Source organism: Balaenoptera acutorostrata, chromosome 4 (assembly GCF_949987535.1).
Source record: "Balaenoptera acutorostrata chromosome 4, mBalAcu1.1, whole genome shotgun sequence".
NCBI lineage: Eukaryota > Metazoa > Chordata > Mammalia > Artiodactyla > Balaenopteridae > Balaenoptera > Balaenoptera acutorostrata.
The window spans coordinates 82,401,189-82,427,307 of record NC_080067.1 but is presented as its reverse complement, the minus strand read 5'-3'; the positions used below and the strand labels follow the sequence as shown (position 1 = coordinate 82,427,307).

General features: G+C 37.2%; 1 protein-coding gene across 5 annotated transcripts in view; it reads left to right on the top strand.

Moving 5' to 3' along the window:
• The first annotated feature begins 471 nt into the window (after positions 1-471).
• Positions 472-26,119, top strand: part of SEC22A (SEC22 homolog A, vesicle trafficking protein) — a 69,337-nt gene continuing 43,689 nt past the window's right edge. The window contains exons 1-4 of one of the 5 annotated variants that reach the window (XM_007175634.2): positions 472-519; positions 6,726-6,926; positions 20,261-20,424; positions 21,626-21,820. In XM_007175634.2, coding sequence (XP_007175696.1) covers positions 6,745-6,926; positions 20,261-20,424; positions 21,626-21,820 — 541 coding nt within the window. In that variant the 5' untranslated portion in view covers positions 472-519; positions 6,726-6,744. Of the gene's footprint in view, positions 520-562; positions 986-1,153; positions 3,333-3,359; positions 6,565-6,725; positions 6,927-20,260; positions 20,425-21,625; positions 21,821-26,119 lie in introns of those variants that run through there. The other 4 variants (XM_007175635.2, XM_007175633.2, XM_007175631.2 and 1 more) reach the window with 4 other exon arrangements.

Genomic DNA, 26,119 nt, shown 5'->3' with positions numbered 1-26,119 from the left:
GCAGTCAGTAAGTCCTTGTTTAATAATGCGTGACCGATGCAAAAGCTGGAAGCAGCTGCAGGAACAGCATCTGGCATTTCTTTGCCAAGGATAGGTGCCTCCCAGTGTGTGTTGGTAGGTGGGGCAAGTCTTGTTCACTCAGAGGGGGCTTTTCCCCCTGCTTGTTCGGTAAGTGTTTGCTGTAGGGCCGCGTAAGAAACAAACTGCCTCCAGATACAGGCGGCAGGCGGGAGAGATCAGCCTTATGTGTGAGGGACAGCATAATCTGTCACCCGAGGATTTTGCACTCTCTTCACGTACAAGAGGGAAAAACTGCCAACTCCCCTGGAGGGGGCGAGTCGGTGTGTCTTTCCGCCAGAACCGGATTGGCCTGGACCGGCCGAGGGAACGGGGGCGGGGCTTGATCCCGCCGGGCGCCAGCCACGTCTCACGTGGGGCTGCCCGGCGGAACGGCCACTCCCCGGCCCCACAATGCACTGCGGGCCGCGTCACTCGTAGCGGCGGGTTCTGGCTAGACAGGTACGGGCGGGCCCCTCCCAGTTCTCGTTTGTCTCTTCTCCGCGTCGTTCGAACCCCTGGCTGGCCGCTTCCCTCGCTCTTCTCGTCCCCCGCCACGGCCCCCGACTCTCGCCCTCGGGACTACAGACCTACCTACCCCGGGCAGGAACTAAGCTCGTGGCGTGGGGGGCGGGAGCGGGGAGTCGTCGGAGTCGCGGAGCTTTGGAGGGGTGGGATTGCGGGGACTTCGTCTCCTACGACTTGAGGGGTTTGTGGGCCGCGCGAACGGCGGTTGCCCTTCGGCTGACCTGCCCGGATATGGGGCAACTCATAGGGTGGTTATAGGGGGCCCGAGGAGGAGGACAGTCGCTCTGGGCTGCCAGCGGTGGGGCAGCATTCCCTGGCGCCCAGGTGTCAGAAACACGGTGATCCTCCTAGGCTGTTTAGGTGGCCCAGAGAGCTTGACGTGGCACTTCCTATTTTTTAGGTAGGGTTACTTTGCCTTTTGTGGGGTTGAATGAGCATTGAACCCAGAATTTTGCCCGCGTTGGCTCACGGAAACCTCTTAAGGCCCTGTTAATGGCACTTTTGGGAACGATGTGAGCAATTGGCTCGACAGGTGGAAGAAGGTTTCGAAATAGGAGGCTGAGCCCCAGCTGGCTTAAATCTCTCTGAAAGTGAAAACAGCTTTGGCTTTTTCTCCTATTTAGTTTCCTGGATCTTCCACCTGAGGCAGTGGGAGAGCTTGAGATCCAGTTCCTCCTGTGCCTCTTCAGCCAAGGCAAAGCCCAGGGTTACAGTGTCAGCCACCAGGCGGGAGATGTTGGGATCCCAGCTAACAGGTGGAACAGCCACTTTTTGAAACTCTCCGAATCACATTTCGGGTTACTGGCATTTGCTCACGTTCTAAGATAATAAGGAATTAAGCAATACCTTAAACAGTACCTTCAGTTTCTGGTGTATGAAGGTTGTAGTTCAGTATTTGAATCTGACATCTGTGACCATGCCCTAACTTAAGGGACACCTGGGCATTTCCTGTGTTGAGAACCATGATCAGTTTAGTGCTTTGTGTGTGTGTGTGTGTGTGTGTGTGTATGACTGATTCTTAAAAATCTAAGTATATTTTATACTGGTGTGTGAACAGAGCCTAGGTCTTTTCAAAGGGGTGCCTGTGACCTCCCTGTCCATGTAGTTGAGTAAGAAGCTTGAATATGTTGAGAGGCAAGACTCATAGGGTGGTTAGAATTAGGCTTGACTTTAAATCTGTCACTTGGTAGTTTAGGGATTGAATAAATTACTTTTCTGGGCTTGACTTTCCTCAAAGGTAAAATGGAACTGATAATACCTACCTCACAGGTTATTGGAAGGCTTAAATGAGGTAATGTGTATAAAGTGTCTGGTAAATAGAGAGCAGTCAATAAATAATAATAGCAAACACTTAATATTGCACTTTCAGTCTGCAAGGCGATGTTTCGGGTTCCTTACGTGTTCCTGTGAGGTAGATACCATTAGCATTTTAAAAATAACCCTATGAGGTAGATACTGTTGGTAGCCACAATTGACAGATGAGGATATTGAGCTTAAAAAGACAAAGCTTGCTCAAGTTTACACAGTTACTACATGGTGGAGCCAGTTTTTGAACCAAGGCAATCTGGTTCCAGAGTTCATCCTGTTATCTATAATACTATACTGCCTCTTTAAGAAAACATAAGCTGTTGTTTAAAATTGTTATTGTTATTTCAAAATGAGTAGCTAGATAGTTTCTGTATCACTGGGTTCTTGCCCCTTGTTGGTTATAGGAGGGCACAGTGATGGAGAGATACAAGAGACTTAGGTTTAAGCACTGTCATATATTAGCAGTGGGACATTGAGAAAGGGCGCCTCAGTTTTCTCCTCTGTAAGATGGAGGTTTTACCTACCTCACTCTTTGTGAACTATGAGGTGTTACACAAATGATTGATGTATTTGTGTATGTGTTGGAGGCCCTCTTCGTAGATGTGGGTATAATCTACTCTGGAACTCGAGGTCTTATACATACTGTGCAGTACAAGCACCTGTAATAGGAATACCAAAGGCTGCTGGTAAGGTGGGGAGCACAGGCCAAGCTGCAAAATAAACTCTGGTTGTTCTTGGTACCCTTTCCCCCTCTTTTCAAGCTCTGTCTCCCAAGTGCCTTCCTGCTAACCTGTGGCTCTATGAAATCCTTCCCTTTTCACTCAATCTTGCCCCCAACCCTGTGCATCACAATTAGTGTAGCTTTCTCCACAAGTAACTCCCCAAGTCCCAGATCTCAGCTAGCACTTTTATAAAATAGTATGTACCAAGGTAGTGTTTCCCAAACTTTGGTAACATCAGATGGGTAATATAATTTGAATGATAAGCAGATGAACTTAAAAAAAAAAAATTCTCCAAAAATTTACACACACATTTGAATGAAACAAAAGTTCTTTATATGTTTAAATTAGGAGAAGAACCTAACACCTCAAAACTGATTTCACAGATACTATTACTAAGCATAGGGCAAAAAAATAAATCAATTGAAAGGCCTGTATTAGGTAAAAAATAGTACAGGTGAGATGCAGATATGGTAAGACTTCTGAAAATGGTACTTGGGTGACTGAAGTTTGGGAAATAATGGACTAAAATAAAATATGAGTGATTAACCTATTAAGAAATTTTTTTTATCTTAAAAGAGGCATTTATGAAAGCATCTTGCTGGAAAGTAGATATAAAATGTACTTATATGTTGGGTTTTGTTTATTACTTTTTGAGAGATTGCCTTCCTGGAACCTTGAGCCTACAGTCATCACCCCACAAGGTTCTGAAGAAGACAGGTCAGCATCTTGTTATCTTGGGTCTAAAAGGCTACTAACCACTGCTATAGGTGTTTGGTGTTGTGGAAGTTTATTTTCCTCAGCCTTTACGTAAATGTTTACCCAGACCTACCTAGATTCTGCTTTGGGCTTTTTCCTCTAGCAGTTGCTATTGGGCAAAGAATATATAAGCCAACACTCAGATTTCCGTATGAGTTTTCTGCTGCTGTCTAAAGGCATATGTTACATTTTTTTCTGTTAAAGGTGAGGGAAGATGGACCAGTGGCCTAAAAATGTATCTGTGGCCCCAATAAAACTACTACTGCTCTGGAATCTTCCCATCCAAGTGTTTTAACCTCTTCCTTTCCTCAATTCCTACTGGCTCTTCCTTGGTTTTTCCAGCCACCACCTTGCCTAGCCTCTAAGGGTATCCTAACCCTAGCTTGGCCTTGATGTTGACAGATTCCTTTTTCTACTACCACAGTCCAGATAAGATTGGAGTGTGTGTTTGGTTTTTTAAGGAACTGTATTAAGAATTCAAGGTAAAAAAGGGGGGATATATTTATTGAGTTGATAAAAGAGAGATTGCTTATCCTAAGGTGATTGAAGTCTATCTACAAAGTAGTCAAGCCTCACATTGTTCATTGGACAGTCATCCCAGTTTCTTTTGTTAGTTCAGTGGTTTGGATGCTAGGTTAAATGACTCTGGAAGGAAGGGATTTAATTTTTTCTCCTCAGAAAAATTCTATCTACTGATAAATACAAGCAATTCTCTGAAAACCTTTCAAGAATTTAGAAAGGGAATATCACTGCTGTGTTGTGCTTTCCATGACAAGCCTAAAAGTGTGTATTAGGAATATCTGAAAGGCAAGTTTGTCTAGCTATAGTTTTCCAGTTAGTAAAGCGGTGGGCAACATAGCTTGTGTTGTATTTGCTCTTTCCATCTGAATTTCTTTAATTCTGGACCGATGCTTCTCGGTGGTAGGAACTATCTATTCCTAATATCTGAAATAGCCCCTGGCATACAGTATGTACTCAGTAAATATTTGTTAAATGAATGGAACTTAACCAGGTTGTTATTCTTTTTTCAGTATATGTTTTAGGAAGTATGAATCATATCTTTCTGTCTTTTAAGTCATAAAAAAGAGTAACTTTGAAGATTACATGAAAGTTGGCACCCTATAATAAAGATTATTCCTAATATTTCTGTTGGGATCCTAGAAAGATCAGGCATAAAGAATGCAGTATGCTTTTAAATACTACTAAGAATATGGATGTTTGGAAACTATAAGACACAACCCTGCTCTCATGTTAATTCCCAGAGTGATCATTGTGTTGCAGTATACTTCTGGAAAGACAAAGTTTTATATTTAAATCATAAATTTGTAAGGGTATGAAGTAAGACATTTTCCTAATTTCTTACACTTAGGCTAAATGTTCAGTTGTGGTGTAATAAATTTTAAAATGTGGTAACAATTTTTAAAAGAGATTTATAGTATAGACATTATCCCTTGAGGGATCTCTGCTTTCTTTTGCTACCGCTTTTAGAAGAAAAAAGAAACTGGTTGAATAGGAAAAAAAATGATTTGGATATGTCATGTTGGAACTTTCGTTTGAAGGTTCCATTATGGTAAAGGCTAATTTAATTCCTGCTGGGTTTTTTCCTTTTAAATAAATGGAGGAGAAAAATATTAAAGGGTAATGACATATTAATACCTAGCTTTTCCTCAGAGGAAAAGAGGAAAAGGGGGAAGTAAATTTAAAGCATTAGCTTTATTATTTGGATTGATTTTAATGTCAGTCAGTTACCATCATGAATGGGCACTCAGATTTTAACTTGACATAGCAACAAAAACTAGGGACCACTGGTTTCCAAAATTGGTAGCAGTTGATTTTCTTTGTCATTTTTTGGATATATTACTAACTTAGTTTTTCATTTTTGGAGTGAGATCATATTGACCTAGCTGAGCTGGGCAGGTAAGGATTAATTTAGTCTCTGAGATACAATATCTTGAAAAAAGCCTATGAAATTGTTACCAGATTTTTCAGTTTTTACCAGTTGTGCCTCCTGTTAGTGAAGGAGAAGTATTTAGTGGCATTGTGCTCTTTCCTGCCTGGCAGGAAAGAGTTATCACTTAATTTCAGACTGTGAACATGTTTTAATTCAGTGTTTCTCAAAGTATGATCCTTAGATAATAAGCATAGTAATTACTTAGGGAATTTGCTGAAAATGGAAAATTCTCAAACCCCACCCCATAGTCAATGGATCAGAATTTTTGGGGGGAGGGTGGACCCAGAAATCTGCATTTCTAATCAAAATTCCAATGGTTTTTACACAGGGGACCACTGTGTGTGTGTGTGTATTTTATTGAAGTTTGACTATTTACCTGATTTCTTTCAGACCTGCATAGGCCTATGCAGTCCTTTTATCTATTTTTGTAAAGCATGATTAGAATATAATAAAAAAGGTCATTATGATTTGCTTTCTGATAAAAAGATTGAGAACAACATTTAAAGTAGTATTCCTTTAGGACTTCCCTAGCAGTCCAGTGGTTAAGACTCCGTGCTCCCAATGCAGGGGGCACGGTTTCGATCCCTGGTGGGGGAAGATCCTGTGTGCCTCATGGCATGACCAAAAAAAAAGTAGTATTCCTTTAGCTTTAAAATTTATTTTAAATAAAAACATTTGTTCTGATTATAAAAGTAATATGTGCTCATTGTGGAACATTACAGAAATTTAGGAAATTATAAAATGATAACAATCACCCATAATACTATTTCCTGGAGATAAGCATTCTAATTTTGTCATGTTTCCTTCCAATATCTATTTCTCTATTTGTCCCTCCCTTCTTCCTTCTCTGTGTCTTTATGGAAAACAACATATGCAGTTTTGATCCTGCTTTTTTTCTACCTAACATATAAGCATTTTACCACATTACTAAATTATTTTTAACAAACAACTTTTAGTTGCATTATATTCCATCATAGGGGTGTACCATAATTTGTTTAACCATCCCCCTATTGTTGAACGTTTAGGTTGTTTTCAGTTATTTCTATGAGAAAAATGTCTTTCTGTTTAAAATCTTGTCTAATTCTGATTATTTTCTTTAAGATAGGGTTATGTATATAAATTTATTGTGGTCAAAGGGCATAAATATTTTTAAACTCTTGTTGAATATCAACAGATTGTTTTGAGAATGGTTTTTATTCCAATATGTACTTCCACATATACTTCTGGAAATGCCAGAAAGAAGTAAGTATTTTTTTTAACAGCTAATTTGTGAAGGAAAGTATGGTATATCATTGCTTTAATTAGTATGTCTTTGATTATTAGTGAGTTACACATTTTTGCACTGTGTTTATCAGCTTTGGCTTTAATTTCTTGCCTAACCCAAATTGTTCATTTTGTTTTAGGTCTTCTCTGTCAGTTGAAATGTCTATGATTTTATCTGCCTCAGTCATTCGTGTCAGAGATGGACTGCCACTTTCTGCTTCTACTGACTATGAACAAGGCACAGGCATGCAGGAGTGCAGAAAGTATTTTAAAAAGCTCTCGAGAAAACTGGCTCAGCTTCCTGATAGATGTACACTGAAAACTGGACATTATAACATTAAGTAAGACATCGGTTTGCTCCATTAGAATCATTTGCTTAGTGGTTGTCATTGTAATGAAATTTAAGTGGTCTAAATAGAAATTAGTGTTTGATTAGTTTAGGAGAACTTTTCAAGTCAAGAATCATGTGGTTCTGAACTTATACTAAATAGTATTCATCATGTCATCACCCTTTTTATAGTTTCTCTGTGTTTATGTCTGGCTTTAGAAAATTTTATAGTTTTGCAGATTACAGATATTCTATCTTATAATTGATATTAGATATTTATTGGTGTTCTTACATGCCCAGGAAAACTGTCATGGGAAATATAAAAAATCATACCTGATATCTGCCCTCAATGAATTTAAGAAGTTTACATCCTAGTGAGGGGATGATGCTCATCACTATTTATTGTAAATAAAGAAAGTAAAACTGGGCAATGGATAGTGACTTTATGGTGGTCAAGGGCCTCTCTGAGAGGGTTACATTTGAACAGAGACCTAAAAGATGTGAAAGACGGCAGTCTTAAGAATGCAGTGGATGAAGGTCAAGGCAGAGATGATAGCCAGTGCAGAAAGCCTTCACTACAGATCAAGGGATGGAAAGAAAACCAAGACAATGAAGCAATACGGACAATTAATAGAGTGGTGGAAGGTGAGGTTAGAAAGGTAGGAATGGGACAGGTTACGTAGGGCCTTCTAGGCTATGATAAGGGGTTTGGATTGAGTTTAATGTAATAGGAAGCCATTGGAGAGTTTTAAGCTGGAGAGTTATATAAAACCTAATTTTGGGTTTGAGTAGATCATCCTGGCTGCTATATGAAGAATGAGCTCTAAGAGTGGAAGCAGAGAGATCATTTAGGAGACTCTTAGAGAAGTTCAGGTAGAGGCGATGCTTATAACTTGAATAAGAGTGGTAAGGATGAGAAAGGGTTGGATTTGGGCTGTATTTTGGGAGCAGTACCAACAAATCTTCCTAATGGATTGAAGTGGGATGTGAGGGAAAGAGAATAATCAGAGTTACCTCTAGATTTTTGGCCTAAAGAATGTCCGTAATTACTTGGATAATGGGACTGAAATGAGCAAGACTGGAGGATATGTGTTTCAGTGGTAAAAATCAAAAGTTCTGTTGGACTGTTAAGTCTGAGATGTCCATTAAACATCCAAAGGGGACTTCAGGTAGGCAGTTGGATGTATAAGTCTTAAGTTTAGTGAAGAGAAGGACAAGTGTGGAGATGTAGATTTGGAAGTCAGCTTACAGTTTATAATTAAAACCATGGGAATAGATGAGACCAAGTGGGAGAGCATACACATGAAACAGTTAGAGAACAATTAACTCGAGCAATTTGATACTGATTGTGCATACAGTGGGAAATCAGATAAGAACAGAGTCCATATGTGATGTTAAGGAGAGGGCTTCGTTACTGAGATGAGACATGAGCCATGTCCTGGAGAATTAGTAAGATTTGGCTAAGGCAGAGAGGAGGGCAATTCCAGGTGTAGAGAGGAGGCGGAAAAAGTAAAGACTGTGACTTAGCATGGTAGGTGCATTAACCTGCTTGGCCTGGTGTAATGAATGGTGATTCAGGGATAGTTATGGGAAATGTGAGATACTTAGCGTGGGGCCAGATCCTGGATTTCCCTGCAAGTTCAGGTTGAGGGATGTCACTTTGATGATGTAATAGGTTATAGGAAACTCCTACTGCAGGATTGAGGGAAATGACTTGATAAAAAGCAGTGCTGAGACGGTGAAATAGAGGGTGAAATGGAAAGTCTGAGGAGAGGAGAGGCGTCAACTTATAATTAGGGCCTGAACTAGTAACATACAAGTGCAAATGAAAAAGAAAATGCCAACCAGAAAGACACTTCAGAGGAAGAAACGGTTGAGCCTGATAAGATAGAATACCAGAGATGAATAGAAGGAAGGGACAAAGATGACTTGGAATTGGAATTGGACAGAATGAGATCTTTGGAAAGGGTTGCTTATGGGGTGAGGGAGAAGAAGAAGACAGTGAAGCTCCATTTTGAGCATTTTTTTTTTTTGAGCATTTTAATTGAGGTTATGACAAGGCGTCCAGTTGAGGTGGGATAGAGCTTTTGGAATCATTCACATAGAAATTGAAACTGTGAGGGTAGAAATGCCCACTGAGTTTCAGAGAGGCCCAGAATAGAACCTTAGAGAAGGTCCATATTTACTTGGATTACCTGGGATAATAGGTATTATCTTTAATTGGGTTTTCTGAGAGTTTTAACTAGAAAATGTGGTGGTGGTCATGGTAGTTAAAATATATCTAAAACGATGTCTCAGTGTACTTCTATTTTTTGAAGAAAAAGCCTGAAGCATTCTGATATTTAATAGGCTCTTTTAGTGCTCTGGGTGTAGTGTTCTGAGTTTCAGTTATCGTATAGTGTTGTAGACAGATACCAGCATTACAGAAGATTGGCTTGAATGTGTATTAATTCTGGCAGATATCCTGGACTTTAAAAAAAAAAACAAAAAACTTCTTTGCAAATGTTTTTTGTTCCTCTACCTATTGTCTTAAAAGTAGAGTAGAATGTAGTAAAGTGTTAACACCCCTCCAGTGCCCAATGCTGTTTAATTGTTGTGAATTCTAGATTTTGTATTATTTATTTGCACCCCATGTTATTCCACAAAGGATGTGAGGCAATTAAAAAAAAAAATTCAAGAGTACAGGTAAGGGAATCATGTGAACGAAAAAATAAACATAGAATAATAAGCTGAAGTAACATTTTTTTCTGGAGATGCAAACTATGTAGTTTGTTCATTTTTTAGAAAAGGGCTACAAACATTGTTCTGAACTTCCTTGGGACCAAAACAAAGGGGGATAATGATCATTTATAGGATTCACAGTATCCATTGGATAAAAACGTTGCTTTTCATGTTACTGAAACCTGATATACATAAAGAGAGACAGAATTCGGATAGCATTCTTCCAGGAACCATAACAATGAGCTTTTTATGATTTTTCTTATAGTATTCCTTGGTGTAAACAAATAGCATGATGCAAAAAGCAATTTATTAGTGAATTTAGGAGTGGGGTGAATCAGCAGAGGTCTAATCAGCCTGATCTAAGAATACAATTTAGAAATGTCTAAAGGATTAAATAGATTACATGGCCCCCAGAACCACACATAGAAAAGCCTCTTTGTGAATTTTTGTAGACAAGTTTTAAAAAAGGATTGAATAACAGAGAATTTTCAGTTCTAGTTCCTGACAAGAACCTAGATTTCATACATTTTCTATTATTGATTGGAAGTCTTGTTAGTTGGTTTCTAGTTTATCGAGGTTTTTATGCTATATGACAATAAATTCAGCCTGAAATATATAAAATTGGGAATTTATGTGTTACCTGACTTATTCAAAATTCTCACTGGACACCTCTTTTTTTTAACCACCATGAGTTTGCCAGATAAAACTCACAGATCTGCAGTAGGTGTTGTAGCACAGCATGAAGCTGGCACCGGTCTGCTTTCTCAGCCGTGTTTTTACATGCTTCTCTTTCTTTCAAAGCCCAGCTTACAGCTTGCGTCTTTTGAATCACCTTCTGCCTCATTACTACTATTTATTGGGTTGGCCAAAAAGTGCCTTCAGTTTTTTAAGTAAAAATAAAAGACTCATTTTCACCAAGAACTTTATTGAACAACGTATTCACCCTTTTGTTCCACTACCTTCTGTCATTTTTTCAGGCAACTTCATAATTCCATCTTCACAAAACTTTTTATCTTTTTGAGCAAAGAACTGTTCCAGGTGCCTTTTATGGTCTTCCAGGGTATTGAAATTTTTTCCATTAAGAGAATTTTGTAAACACCTAAATAAATGGAAATCCGAAGATGCAACGTCTGGTGACTACAGCGGATGAATCAGAACTTCCCAGCCAAGCCATAACAGTTTTTGCCTGGTCATCAAAGAAACATGCGGTCTTGCGTTATCCTGATGGAAGGTTATGCATTTTCTGTTGACTAATTCCGGACGCTTTTCGTGGAGTGCTGCTTACCATTGGTCTAACTGGGAGCAGTACTTGTTGGAATTAATAGTTTGGTTTTCCAGAAGAAGCTCATAATAGCGGACTCCCTTCCAATTCCACCATATATATACAACATCACCTTCTTTGGATGAAGACTGGCCTTTGGTGTGGTTGGTGGCGGTTCATTTCGCTTGCCCCACGATCTCTTCCATTCCACGTTATTGTACAGTATCCGCTTTTCATCACCCATCACAATTTGTTTTCAAAACAGAACGTTTTCATTATGTTTAAGTAGAGAATTGTATGCAGAAATACAGTCAAGAAAGTTTTTTTCACTTAACTTTTGTGGAACCCAAACATCAAAGTGATGAACATAACCAAGCTGGTGCAAATGCTTTTCAACACTTGATTTGGATATTTTGAGTCTGTTGGCTACCTCCTGCATGGTATAATGTTGATTGTTCTCAATGTGTCAATTTGATTGCTATCAACTTCAACTGGTCTACCTGACTGTGGAGCATCGTCCAGTGAGAAATCTCCAGCACAAAACTTCGCAGACTACTTTTGACGCGTTTGATCAGTCTCAGCACCTTTTCCATACGTTGCACAAATCTTCTTTTGCATTTCGGTTGCGTTTTTACCCTTCTTGAATAATAAAGCAAAATATGCTGAAAATGGTGCTCTTTTTTCTTCCATCTTCAATATTAAAATGGCTACACAAAAATTCACCAACTTTGATAAGTCTTTCTTTAAATGTACACTGATATGACAGCTGTCACACACAACCTAACAAAATTGTTTCGAATGAAGTTAAAGACAACTAAGTGCTACTAGAGCCATCTTACGGAAAAAACCAAATGGAACTTTTGGCCAACCCAATAATTTCTTTAGTGATCTTACTCCCTTCACGGATTGCCTGTAGAACTTGTTGACTGACTTTTTCATCATTTTTTTCTTAATATTTTTTAAAATTTCTATATCCACTCTCTACAACTAGGTTGTAACTCATTGAGATAGTTGATGTGCCCTGGCTTATATTATTTTTGATTCCTCATCTCTTAGCATTGTGGTTTTCAAATTTGTACAGAAATTGAGGGGCTCTTTGCAGAATACCTCTGAGAAGCAAAGCTAAGTGTCTGATTATGTGCTAAATCAGATGGTACCTCACATTAGATTCTAGTTGAATTGGTAAAGGAAGTCCAAAGTTTTAAGGAAAAAACATAGGTAACATTGAAAATTGCGAAAATTCCTTTAATTTTCTCCCCCTATGTATTGGGAAAAAGATGAATTTCATCAGATTGTAGTAGCTGAATAATTCAGTTCAGCTAATGGAGCACATTTTGTGGAGCCTGGCTTTTGCTGGCACAATGCCTTGCATATATCATAGTAGCTGTTACATGAGGGATGGTTGTTTGTGGGGTATGTCAGGATTCTGAGTGCGATGGAGTTAAGTCTTCATTTTCTCCAATATTCTTCAACTTGACTTATTGATTGGGGGTGGGGGTGGGTGGATAATCCAGTTTTGTGATTTCTTTTCATATTACATAGTGATATTATAATTCTCTGTATAAAATTTTAAGGAATTCATCTGTTTTATTAGTTGAAGGATACTTAAATTGTAATAAATGTTTAATAGATAAACTTATGTTACTACTTAGGAAACAACAGTGACTAAAGCAATAATTATGAACCATATGAAAATTAAGTTGTGTCTTATGAGATCTTAAAACTTAGAGATTGGTTTTAGGTGTTTAAAAATCATAGTTGTACATTTTGATAAATGTTGAGACACTGATCTTACGAAAAGACAAACACTTTGGGAGGTCAGTCATACTCTGTTGTGAGTTCTAGTGCAAGAAGTGAAATTCCTTAGTTCTTTCACAGTAAATTCATTTGAAGTCTGATAATGGCTGTGAGCTTCATAGGTTCTCTCCTTACCTGAGGAGTCACTTTCTTCATATTTGTCCCCAGACTGCTACCTGCAGCCAGGAATGCTGTTTTAGACTTACCTGCCTTTTGGTTTTTGTTTCTGGCTTTCCTTTCACTCTTTGGTGGTATTTTCTGATTACGGGAGTAACAACTTCAACAAGGACCCAGTTATTAAGTACCTGCAATGGCCAGGCAGTTTAGTTACTTTTCATTAAATTTTGCAACAGCTCTGTGAATGGCTTTTAAATAGAACTTTTCCCCATTGCCAAGGGCAAAAACACAACTCACACTAGCTTAAGCAAAAAAAGGGTATTGTGAAGGATAGGCCTTTTACCTAGTTGGCTGGAGCCAGGGAATCAGATGTTATCAGGGATCTTTCTCTCATTTCTCCAGTCTTTCCTTTTGCAGATAGATATTCTGCACATATTGGAAGACACTGCACAGGTAGCTCCAGGCTTATTACTTCATTCCAGCTGGGCAACCCCACTGCCTCCATGTTTCAAGAAAAGGACTTCAATTGGCCTTGCTGTGTCATGGCCCATTTCTGGACTAACATTGTGGTTGGAGGGCTGAGGTACTCTTAGTTGGCCTGGCCTGGATTACACGCCCACCCGTTTGATGGGCAGCTTTATCAAAGCCATATAGAATAGGTGGTGGGGCTGGAAATAGTTCTCCAAAGGGAAGGGGAGAAGGGACGCTGGGCAGATAGCCATTATAGTACTACCACCCCTATTTTCAGATGAGGGAACTGAGACTTAGGGGTGTAAAGAAACTTGTTCAAAGTCACAAAGCTAATAAATGGTATATCTGACATACAGTCTTTTTTAATAAATGTATTTATTTATTTATTTATGGCTGCGTTGGGTCTTCGTTGCTGAGCGCAGGCTTTTTCTAGTTGCGCCGAGCAGGGGCTACTCTCCGTTGCGGTTCGTGGGCTTCTCATTGCAGTGGCTTTTCTTGTTGCAGAGCACAGGCTCTAGGCATGTGGGCTTCAGTAGTTGTGGCACGCAGCCTCAGTAGTTGTGGCTCACGGGCTTAGTTGCTCTGCAGCATGTGGGATCTTCCCAGACCAGGGCTCCAACCCACATCCCCTGTGTTGGCAGGCGGATTCTTAACCACTGCGCCAGCAGGGAAGCCCCATACAGCCATACAGTCTTTTTGCTTCAGCATTCACATTATTCTCTGGTAAAAGATTGAGTTACCTCCTTTTACCCTTAACCTCTTTCTTGACAGGGTGCATTCCTAATTCTCCTAATTCTTTTCATTTTATGGACAGCGAAATTAACCAGGGAAGAGAATTAAGTGAAACTACCCTCCCCCCTTTTTTGGTTGAGAAATGATGAGGAACAGAGTATATGTGAAGTCTAAAATTGATAAGATAGCATTGTCTCATTGAAGACAAGGTGTTTGGTGGGGAATGGGTGTGACAGGGGAATGCAACCCACCAGTAGCTACCAGACCACTTGGGGGAAGAATGTAACCTGTGTTTTGTCTCATTATTAGCATCATATCACTTTTCTACCATTTATTATGGTAAAATCCACAGCTTTTCAGTACCACATATGTTAAATAGGCTCTTATGAACTGGTCTAGGAATCTAATTACTCTTACAATATAGTTCTGTAGGTGCAGTAAACTTCTGGAATACAACTAACAGGCAAATGAGGGACTATCTATGATTGGTTATCTGAAAAAAGTCAGGATCTTTATTCTCTGGTGTATGAAGGTGTGAAGGTATTAGGGTTAGTGGGAAAGGGTGAATCAGGAGATTAACTCTGCAGAAAAAGAAAATGAAGGATGTCAAAGGCAAATTTTGTATCCAAGGTTTTGATGGTGTAATCACCTTTGGCTGCTTAAAATCATCTGATTCTCCTTTAGCTTACTGTTATAAGTTGCTGTCACTTGGCATATTACATATTAATACATATTTTCTTATTTAATGAGGTTTAAATTAGTGACTAAAATGGGTCTTTTATTTATGGGATAATGTATTTAGCTCTTCACCATTGGAGGGTAATTGAAGGTTGGCTACCTAAGAGAGGAATAAGTGAGAAAATACGAAGTTCCTGGTAGAATGCTGCTCATGGCAGACACTCAGTGTTACTGAGTTCTCTTTCTGGTTCTTATCACCTTACTGTCCTACTGATGGCGAAGTCTTGTTTTCACCTTGTTTCTCATCAGATGTATTTGGTGATAATAAATTCATAAGGTATACTGACTTTCATAACATCAAACCCTTTTTTTTTTGAGATATGGATCTGTGTTTTATTTTTTGAAAAATCCCCCCATATTTTTAAGCAAGAAATAATACATCTTTATACAAATAATTTCCGCATGCCAGGATAGATTGAAAGAGTTAATGTACTTGCAGAACACTATTAAGAGGCCATCAAACCCTTTTTTATATTTAAAAGTGTAAAGGCTTTATTTTAGGGAATGGAGTTCAGTATGGAAGGTTCCCTTTCGAAAATAAAATTTTTCTTATGCTTAGCAATTTTAAGAGTAGATTAGAGATTTCATGTCCTACTGGAGAACTTTTCTTCACCCAGGAAAGCTATTTACTGGGTAAATATGACTACAAAGGATAAGCAGATTTCCTGTGTGCAATGATACAGTAGCAGAATGAAAACTATATGTAATACAAATATTATTGCTGTTTCAATTTATAAATAGTTTGCTGTATACTTTGTCATTTGGCATGCTAAAAAATTCAGTTTTGTTTCTTTAATCTTGTTTTGTATATTGTTTTAAGTGTATTCCCAGTACCTAATTGTAGGCGCCTGGCAGGCAGGGACTTGGTCTTTGACATCAGAACCTATAGAGTAGAATGCTGGACATATGCTAGGTGCTCTATTATTTGCTGTGGGGAAGATCATCGTTTTCACTTATTATTTAGTTTGGTACAGCAAGCCATCAAGTCCTAATAATGTCGGTGTTTAATTGGTGATGTCTAAAATTTTTTTGACGTTTCATAAATAAAATTAGATACCAGGAAAAGTTTAACGTCTTAAACCACTTATTCGTTTTGTTGGACTTTAGGAATCGCTTGAGGTATGGCCTGCTTGGATACATGATAAAATTAGCTTTTAAACAAAGTGATTGAAAGAGGTAAATCCTTCTTACCTGGAGTTTGAACTTCCACCAGCCTTACCTGTTCAAGACACACTTGACCTTGGAAGGCCCTAAAGAAGTTCCTAGTGTGTGTGCTGTGGAGAGGAACCAAAGATGTAATGAGGTTGGATAAATTCCTTGGCCAGAAGAAAGGCAGTAGCTATAGAGATCAAATCCCATTGGTCCCAAAGCACAGAAGTGGAAGGAAATAAAAAAGAAAAAGGAAGTTAGAGCAAAGTAGGAAGAAAACAATGGCAATTTAAGAATTGTGCTCAAGGTGGAGAAAAGAAGACTTCTTGTTGTTGTGGGATTAGTAATGACAGTGATAAAAGGAAAGCAGACATACTTGTTAGACCTTTATAACCATCTGGAGGTACTCACTGCAGAGATGAGTAATTCTACATGGTCCCTGAGAACAGCCCTGTGTTTTAAGTAGGGGGATGTTGAAGACTCAGTGATCTGAACTCAAGCCTTCTGGTAACACTGACCTGGAAGAGCAGGTGAAGTTCTACTCTCTTCTGTCATTTGTCAAGTATTTATTGACCTTCTTCTTTGTGTAGATACCACTGAGCTGTGCAATTATCTGTGCACAATATACTAAACAAATTAGGTATAAATGAGTAAATGAATGATGCCTTCTATGCACTCATTTATTTACTAATTTACTGAGCACTTATTGTGTACTAGACATAATATTCTGGATGCTAAGAATACAGTGGTGAACCATAAAGAAATCATCCCTGCTCTCTCATGGAGCATAGGTATTAGTGAGAGAGACATTACAACAAACATACAAATATATAAGTACGAGCTGGGTTAGTTACATGAAGAAAAATAACAGGTGCTTTGTTTACAATAAAGTAAGAATGAAATTAGATAAAATATGTAATATATTTAGCAAAGGGCCTAGTTCATACTAAGTGGTCAGTAAACCGTACCTGCTACTGTTACTATTACTACTACTTCTTTTCTTCCTCCTTATCAAGGCAGAAGGATAACAGCGAGATTGTCTATAACAAGTGAACTAAATGAACCTGATGGACAGGCTAAAGGCTGCACAAACTGGCATGCTTCTAGTGACGTTAGACTATTTCATGAGAGTAGTCCTCAGTGCGATGGTAGGAGTCTTTCAGTTTGTCCCAGTGATATGAAAAAGCAGAACTTTTGATAACAAAGGTAAATCGACAGAGCTGTATGTACTTTTGGAAAACTGGCTTTGCATTTCAAATAAAGACAGCATTGTAAAGGTAAATTCACTATGAAAAGTCATAATACTATAGAATATAGCGTTTTCAGAGAATATCATGCATTTATAGAAAAATAAAGACTTTGGAATAAAGACTTTCTGAAAACGTTAACATACAATCTTAAAAACATAGGATTTTTTTTTTTTAATTTCACAAAAAATTCTCCAGTTAGATTGAGCGCAAGCAAGAAAAACCATTTGGGATAAACTCACGTAGGTGTCTGTGGTTCACTCTTATTAATATGGAAGTACAGTAAAACCCTGTTATAGCACAAAAGATGGAGTCTAAAAGCTTCAGTCATCTTATTGAAGGACAGTGAAATAAGAAGTTCCAAGCGTGTAGAAGCCAATCACCAATTGTGTTTTATCCCAATTCAAGTTATTGTAAGATATATTTGAATGCTAATGACATGTCAAAGAATTTTGATAATGACAGTGAAGATTATTTTGGAAAGGGAAAAGTACTTGGGAAAATCATACTTTGATTTTTTTATTTAGTTGTCAGTTTTGTAGGAAAATACAGTATGTTATGGCTAAACTTTTTTGACTGTGACCCATAAGAAGAGATACATTTTACTTTGTGACCATTACTTAACATACAAATAGGATAAGCAAAAGTTTTATGAAGCAATAAACATTCCGGTATTTTCTGTTATATTCTATTTCCACTTTTAAGAAAATGCTGTGTGTAATTCACTAAACTAATTTTATCACCTACTAGTGGGTCACAACTTGCAGTTGGAAAAACATTGCATGAAATGACTATGTGTTAACCTGGAATTCCTTTCTGAAGTTCCACTTATTCCAGAAGCATAAGATCAGCACAATTTCACTAGTAGTATATCCCACACCGTTAATAATAGACGATTAATAGGTGCCAACCCCTCGTCATTTGACTGCCTCGGATGGTCTTTTAAGAAAGAAAGATATATGTACATTTGCTTGCATATGCATAAACTCTCTCTGGAAGGATACATACGAAATTAATAATAACATGAGTTGCCAGAGGGACAGAGAACTGGCTATCTGTGAGCAGAGGGGGGAATAAGACTTCAAGTATAGTATTTCCTTTCATTTTTCATTCTTTTAAAATTTGAGTCATGTGAATATATTTATTTTAAAAGTTAAATTAAAAATAATAAATAAATTCTGCTACTACAGTATTAGAGAAAAGAGGGGAGAGGGGGACTCCAACATGGATCAGGGTTTGGCAGTAAAAATTGCTGTGATAGATTAGCAGTGTCTGGCATGGGAGTGGGAGTTACAGCCTGTATGCTCTGTTTGCTCCCCTTGATCTAGACCAGAGCTATGTTGGTAGTACCATGAAAGAATGTTTAAGTGACTCGTTGAAAAGGGTTAATTTTTGTCCCATACTCTGCTTGTTACAGGGGAGTGTATACTTTATTTTAGAAAGTTTTTTTTTCAATAGAAGATGGTTAATTTAAACATTTTTGTTTTTAATTTTTAACTTGTTATTTAGAAATACTTTCAAACTTTCAGAAAAGTTGTACAAATAAGAAAATTACAAATAATACTTGTTCCCAGACTCACCTTTTGTTAACATTTTACCCCATTTGCTTTATTGTTTTATCTGTCTACCTATCTATCTGTCTGATTTATTTTTGTCTGAACCATTTGAGAGAAACTTACAGATACCATGCCCCTTTATTCCTAACTACTTCAAAGTGTATTTTCTAAGATTAGGGATATTCTCTTACTTAACTATAGTACAGTTATCAGGTCTATTAAATTTAATATTGATACCATACTTTCACCTAAACTACTGTACTGCCTGTTTTCTGTTTTTGTCAGTTGACCCAGGAATATCCTTTACAGCATTTTTCCCCCTCTCTGGCACAGGATCCAGACTAGGGTTAGGTATTACATTTAGTTGTGTCTCTTTAGCCTCCTGTGATCAGAAACATTTGCAAAACCTTTATTTCTTTGTTTACAACATTGAGGTTTTTAAAGAATACAGCACCCCCATCCCTCTTTAAAGAAAATAGAATGTTGATTATTCTGATGTTCCTTCATGATGTTCCTAGATTCAGACTGTGCGTTCTTAGCCAGAATACTACATAGTTGACATGTCTTACTGAGGCACAGGAAGCCCATCTTCCCCTCATTAGTGATGTTAGAGTACTTGGTCAAGGTGTTGTCTAGTTTCTACTGTATAATAAATACAGTAGAATTCCCTTACAGCCAATAAACAATCCATGGGAAGACATTGTAAAGCCATGCAAAATTTCCTGTTCCTCACCAAAATATCCACCTAGATTTAGCATCCATTGATTATACTTGCTTGATCCAATTTTTACTCTGTGGGTTGCAAACTGCTGATTTTTCCAGTCCTAGCACTGTCTCCACATTTAGCAGGTGTCACTCAGCATTCTGCTGTGAACAAGAGTCTTCCTCTCTTCCCTTTTGTTTGTTGTTATGAACTCTTAAATTCTCTTCTTTTCCCCTAATGATTCATAATTCATTATTATGTGAGTAGAGGATTTGATTCTGGGGTCAGTGGATGACTTTAGGAGGTCAGTAATCACCTGTGTGCCAAGTTCTGGGTTGTTTCTGGGGAGAGTGTCCATAACTTTCATCAGAACCTCTAAAAAGTTCTTGATTCAAACAGTGTTAAGTTCCACTAGGTTGAAGGGTTGAAATGTTAAGTTATCTGTTACCCTTATCTGTTTGAATAGTCTTTCCTGATTTCTACCGCAAGTGATAAGTAACTGAAGTTTTAGAATCATAGTATGTGTTCCTCTCTAGATACATTCCACTTTTTTTTTTTTTCACTTTTTTTAAAATTAATTTTTATTGGAATATAGTTGATTTACAATGTTGTGTTAGTTTCTGCTATACGGCAAAGTGAATACATTCCACTTTTTTGTCTACTGTTTTTAAATTACAACTGAAACTAGTATCATATTTTGGTTCCTTTAATTTTTTCTGCTGAAATATGTAATAAATGTTAATATCGTCATTGCCTCTGTAGCAGCAGTTTATGGTGTATAGAGCCAGTCTTCTGAAGTAACGAATTACCTTGATTTAATTTGAAATTTTAAATCCAATGTTTTTTACACTGTAGTTTTATTAGCTCTATGGGAGTGAGCTACATGATGTTGTGCACTGAAAATTACCCAAATGTTCTGGCCTTCTCTTTCCTGGATGAGCTTCAGAAGGAGTTCATTACTACTTATAACATGATGAAGACAAATACTGCTGTCAGACCATACTGTTTCATTGAATTTGGTAAGGGCCTGATTTTTTTTTTCCTTTTCATTATCCTGTCTCCATTCAGTCGTAAATGATTTTTCATCTAATACTGAGGGGCAGAGGGAAAACTCAGAAAATTCTGCTAGCTTGCTTTTGACAGAATAATTTGACAAATGGTCTATAAATTATGGCAACTTCTTCATTTAGGTGCCTATTAAAAAATTCTGTTTGAGCTGTGTAGAGGATCATGATGATTGGTTCAAAGAATTAATTCCAGAGGATAATTTTTCAGTGAGAAATTTATAAGCTAGAGGTTCTGAGTTTTGTGTTTATGTGATAGTATTTTTAGGCTGCTTAATGTAGAACAGAGGTTGGCAGACATTTGTTGGAAAGGACTAGATAGTACAATTTTAGGTTTTAAGGATCATTTGGTCACTGTCACAGCTACTCAGCCCTTGCTATTTATAGCTTGAAAACAGCCATAGGCAATACATAAATGAATGAGTATAGTTATATTCTAATAACATTTTATTCACACACAAAAAAATCAGCAGGCTAGATTTGGCCTATGGACATTAGTTTGCTTGACTCCTGATGTAGAAGAGGGAAAAAAAGTAAATTCAAGGTGTAAATAGTGAAAATAAAATTGGAAGAAATTTAGGAAATGTCTTTTATTGTTTTCATTAAATTTATTCTTTAAAACATCTGTTCCAATGGTGTAAGCAATAAATAAGAAAACAGATTTATATGAACATGCAATTTATAGTGTATGTTTTAATGTAATTAATTTACATAATGTAATGTAATGTAATATAATTACAACTGGTAAATACTGACAGACTTAATATTTTATGAGATCTGAATCCCTATAAAAATGAAGACTTTGGTTTAAATTTAAAGGAAGCTGTTTTTAGTTTTTTTGTAGAAGCTCAAAGTAATTCCTTGAAGCGGATATAATAGTAGAAATATTCTCACAGTCATGTAATATTAAATCCTTAGTATATTTATAATTATTAATTTCTAAAGTATAATTTCTAGTGAGAAAAACTGATGATGCCATGATATATTAACCATAAACATAAATAATATTAGGACATTCCATGACAGATTGAACAGTTTGGGATAGCAAATTAAACCGTTTATCGCAAAATTTACTGTCCATAAACATAAACATCACACTTTCAAATGATTTAATTAACAAATGACTGCAAGGAAATTTATTTTTTATTTTACATAGATAACTTCATTCAGAGGACCAAGCAGCGATATAATAACCCCAGGTCTCTTTCAACAAAGATAAATCTGTCTGACATGCAGATGGAAATCAAGCTGAGGCCCCCTTATCAAATTTCCATGGGTGAACTGGGGTCAGCCAATGGAGTAACATCTGCATTTTCTGTTGACTATAAAGGTGCTGGTAAGATTTCTTCTGGTGAGTTCTGGATCTCAATTACTTCATTAAAAAAATATTTTCTAAGAACCGAGGAGCTCTTAAAAATGAATTAATTTATTCTGAAACTTTAAAGTAAGTACATGAGAGAATGTAGAAGTTCAAAGTAATCATTTCTCCCACTGTTTTATATAGTCGTCTCTCAGATATGTGACTAATCAGCAATCTCAATTGCTTTTAAACAGCAATCTCAAAGGAACTCTTTGCTAGGGAAACATTCAAAAAGATTTCTTGGTACACATTCTTCTAGAAAAGAATAACAATTTGTTTGTAATATATACCTATAGGCATGTAAAGTGCTTTGCATTATGTAGAAATGACTACATTCAAGGTTCGGGTTCTTGACTGTCACAGCACATGTGATCATCTACTCAGACATCCCCTCCCAAACAAGGAATACAATTCTCAACAGCTGGGACATGTTGAAAATTTCTGCTTAAAAGTGGAACCCTTGCTATTTTATAAGGTAGCATATGCCGTTGTTGAATTGCTTATTTTAAAAATTCTTTCTTGTATTTTGAGCTAAAATCTGTTCCCTATAATGCCTACATTTGTCTAAGTTCTGTGACCTCTCCCTCCCTGACTTCAGCTGTACCAGAACTTTGATGTCAGCAACTCTGTGTCCTTTCTATCCTATTAGTCTGATTGACTTCATATAAAATATCCCCAGTTTTCTTAGCCTTTGGTAATTTGAAACCCTCCTCATCCTGGAAGCTTCCTCTTTATATGCTTTTGTTTGTTGGTATTCTTTAAAAAATGGCATTCAAGGCTGAACAGAACACTTCATATTTGGTTTGATTAATACAAATTATGGGAGAAAAGAGGATGCAGATTTCACTAAAATGATCCAGCTAGTCAGGAAACAAGTAAACAAGCAAATAACAGTAATAAACCCTGGGGGAGAGGAGGTGGATCAGTACTTAGAGTTGTTAAAATATGTTATCTAAAATGTCCGGCTTCCAATAAAAAAAAAAATTACAAGACATGCAGAAGAAAAGGAAAGTATAATTCATACACTGGGGATGGGGTATGGTGGGGAAGGCAGGCAATAGAAACTGCCTGTGAGAGTGATCTGATGTCAGATTTAACAGACAAAGACTTCAAAGTAGCCATTATAATTTTCTTCAAAGAACTAAAGAAAACCATGATTAAGGAAGTAAGGAAGGTATGATGGTGATGTCACATCAAACAGACAGTATTAATAAAAGATAGAAATTATAAAGAAAAAGAACCAAATGGAAATTCTGGAATTGAAAAATACAACTGAAATAAAAAATTCACTAGTTGGGCTCGACAGTAGATTTGAACCGGCAGAAGAAAGAGTTAGCAAACTTGAAGATAGATGGAGAGAGATTATGCAAGTAAAAGAGCAGAGAGAAAGATGAAGAAAAATGAACAGAACTTCAGAAAAATATGGGGCACTATTAAACACACTAACATATGCATGATGGGAGAACCAGAAGGAAAGAAGAAGAGAGGGGAGCCGAAAAAGTATTTGAAGAAATAATGTCTGAAAAGTTTCCACTTACTCAAAAAATGTTAATCTTCTACTCCAGGAAGCTCAAAGAATTCCAAATAGGATACATGCAAGGGATACACAAATAGATGAATCATACTAAAAATTCTGAAAGACAAAGACAAGGAGAAAATCTTTAAAGCAGCAAGAGAAAAACAGCTTGTCATTTACAAGGTTTAGCACAACAAAATTAACAACTGGCTTCTCAACAGAAACAATGGAGACAAGAAGGCGGTGGGATAACATGTTCAGAATACTCAAAGGAAGAAAAAAAACCTCAACCAAGAATCCTGTATTCAGCAAAGCTCTCTTTCAAAAACAAAGGTAAAATAAAGATATTTGCAGATAAGCAGAAGATGAGAGAATTTGTTGCTGGCAGACTCACCTTAAAAAAATACTGACAGTAGTTCTTCATATTTGAAAGCAAGACCTAGACAATAATTTGAATCCGTACCAAGAAGAAAAAAGAAAAATCAAAGAGCAATGGTAAAGGTAATTATAAAAGACAGTAAAAATTCATTTTCTTCTTTTCTGCTAAGTGATTTAAAAAGCGATCATATAGAACACGTATATATATCATCTCAATAGATGCAGAAAAAGCTTTTGACAAAGTTCAACACTCACTTATGATAAAAACTCTCCAGAAAGTGGGCTTAGAGGGAACCTACCTCAACATAAGAAAGGCCACATTCAACAGATCTACAGCTAACATCATACTCAGTGGTGAAAAGCTGAAAGCATTTCCTCTAAGATCAGGAACAAGACAAGGATGTCCACTCACCACTTTTTTTCAACATAGTTTTGGAAGTCCTGGCCATGGCTATCAGAGAAGAAGAAGATAAAAGGAATTAAAAATCAGAAAAGAAGAAGTAAAACTGTCACTGTTTGCAGATGACATGATACTATACATAGAAAATCCTAAAAATGCTAATAGAAAACTGCTAGAGCTCATCAATGAATTTGGTAAAGCTGCAGGATACAAAATTAATAAACAGAAATCTCTTGCATTCCTATACACTAACAATGAAAGATCAAAAGAGATTAAGGAAACAATCCCATTTACCATCACATCGAAAAGAATAAAATACCTAGGAATAAACCTACCTAAGGAGGCAAAAGACTTGTACTCAGAAAGCTATAAGATACTGATGAAAGAAATCAAAGATGACACACACAGATGGAGAGATATACCATGTTCTTGGATTGGAAGAATCGATATTGTGAACATGACTATACTACCCAAAGCAATCTACAGATTCAATGCAATTTCTATCAAATTACCAATTGCATTTTTTCACAGAATTAGAACAAAAACTTCTACAATTTGTGTGGAAGCACAAAAGACCCTGAATAGCTAAAGCAATCTTGAGAAAGAAGAACAGAGCTGGAGGAATCAGGCTCCCTGACTTCAGACTATACTACAAAACTACAGTAATCAAAACAGTATGGTACTGGCACAAAAACAGAAATATAGATCAATGGAACAGGATAGAAAGTCCAGAGGTAAACCTATGCATCTGTGGCCACCAAATCTATGACATAGGAGGCAAGAATATACAACGGAGAAAAGACAGCCTCTTCAGTAAGTGGTGCTGGGAAAACTGGAAAACTACATGTAAAAGAATGAAATTAGAACACTCCCTAACACCATACACAAAAATAAACTCAAAATGGATTAAAGACCTAAATGTAAGGCCGGATACTATAAAAAACTCTTAGAGGAAAATATAGGCAGAACACTCTTTGACATAAATCACAGCAAGATCTTTTTCGAGCTACTGCCTAGAGTAATGAAAATAAAAACAAAAATAAACAAATGAGACCTAATTAAAGCTTTTGCACAGCAAAGGAAACCGTAAGCAAGACGAAAAGACAACCCTCAGAATGGGAGAAGATATTTGCAAACGAAGCAAGTGATGAGGGATTAATCTCCAAAATATACAAACAGCTCATGCTCCTCAGTATAAAAAAAACCAACCCAACCAATCAAAAAAAGGACAGAATATCTAAATAGACATTTCTCCAAAGAAGACATACAGATGGTCAACAAACAAGTGAAAAGATGCTCACCATGACTAATTATTAGAGAAATGCAAATCAAAACTACGAGGTATCATCTCACACCAGTCAGAATGGCCATCATCAAAAATTCTACGAACAATAAATGCTGGAAAGGGTGTGGAGAAAAGGGAACCGTCCTACACTGTTGGTGGGATTGTAAATTGGTGCAGCCACTATGGAGAACAGTATGGAGGTTCCTTAAAAAACTAAAAATAGGGCTATCATATGACCCAGCAGTCCCACTCCTGGGCATATATCCAGAGAAAACCATAATTCGAAAGGATGCATGCACCCCGATGTTCATTGCAGCACTGTTTACAATAGCCAGGACATGGAAGCAACCTAAATGTCCATCGACAGAGGAATGGATAAAAAAGATGTGGTACATATATACAATGGAATATTACTCAGCCATAAAAAGGAACGAAATAGTGCCATTTGCAGAGACATGGATGGACCTAGAGATTGTCATAGCAGCTAAAAAGTAGAAATAACCCAAATGTACATCAACTGATGAATGGATAAACAAAATATGGCATATTCAAGCAATGGAATATTACTAAGCAATAAAAAAGGAATGAAGTATTGATACATGGTACAACATGGGTGAAATTAAAAACATGAAAGAAGCCAGATACAAAAGGTCACATGTTTATAATTCATTTATATAAAATGTCCAGAATAGGCAAATCCATAGAGACAGA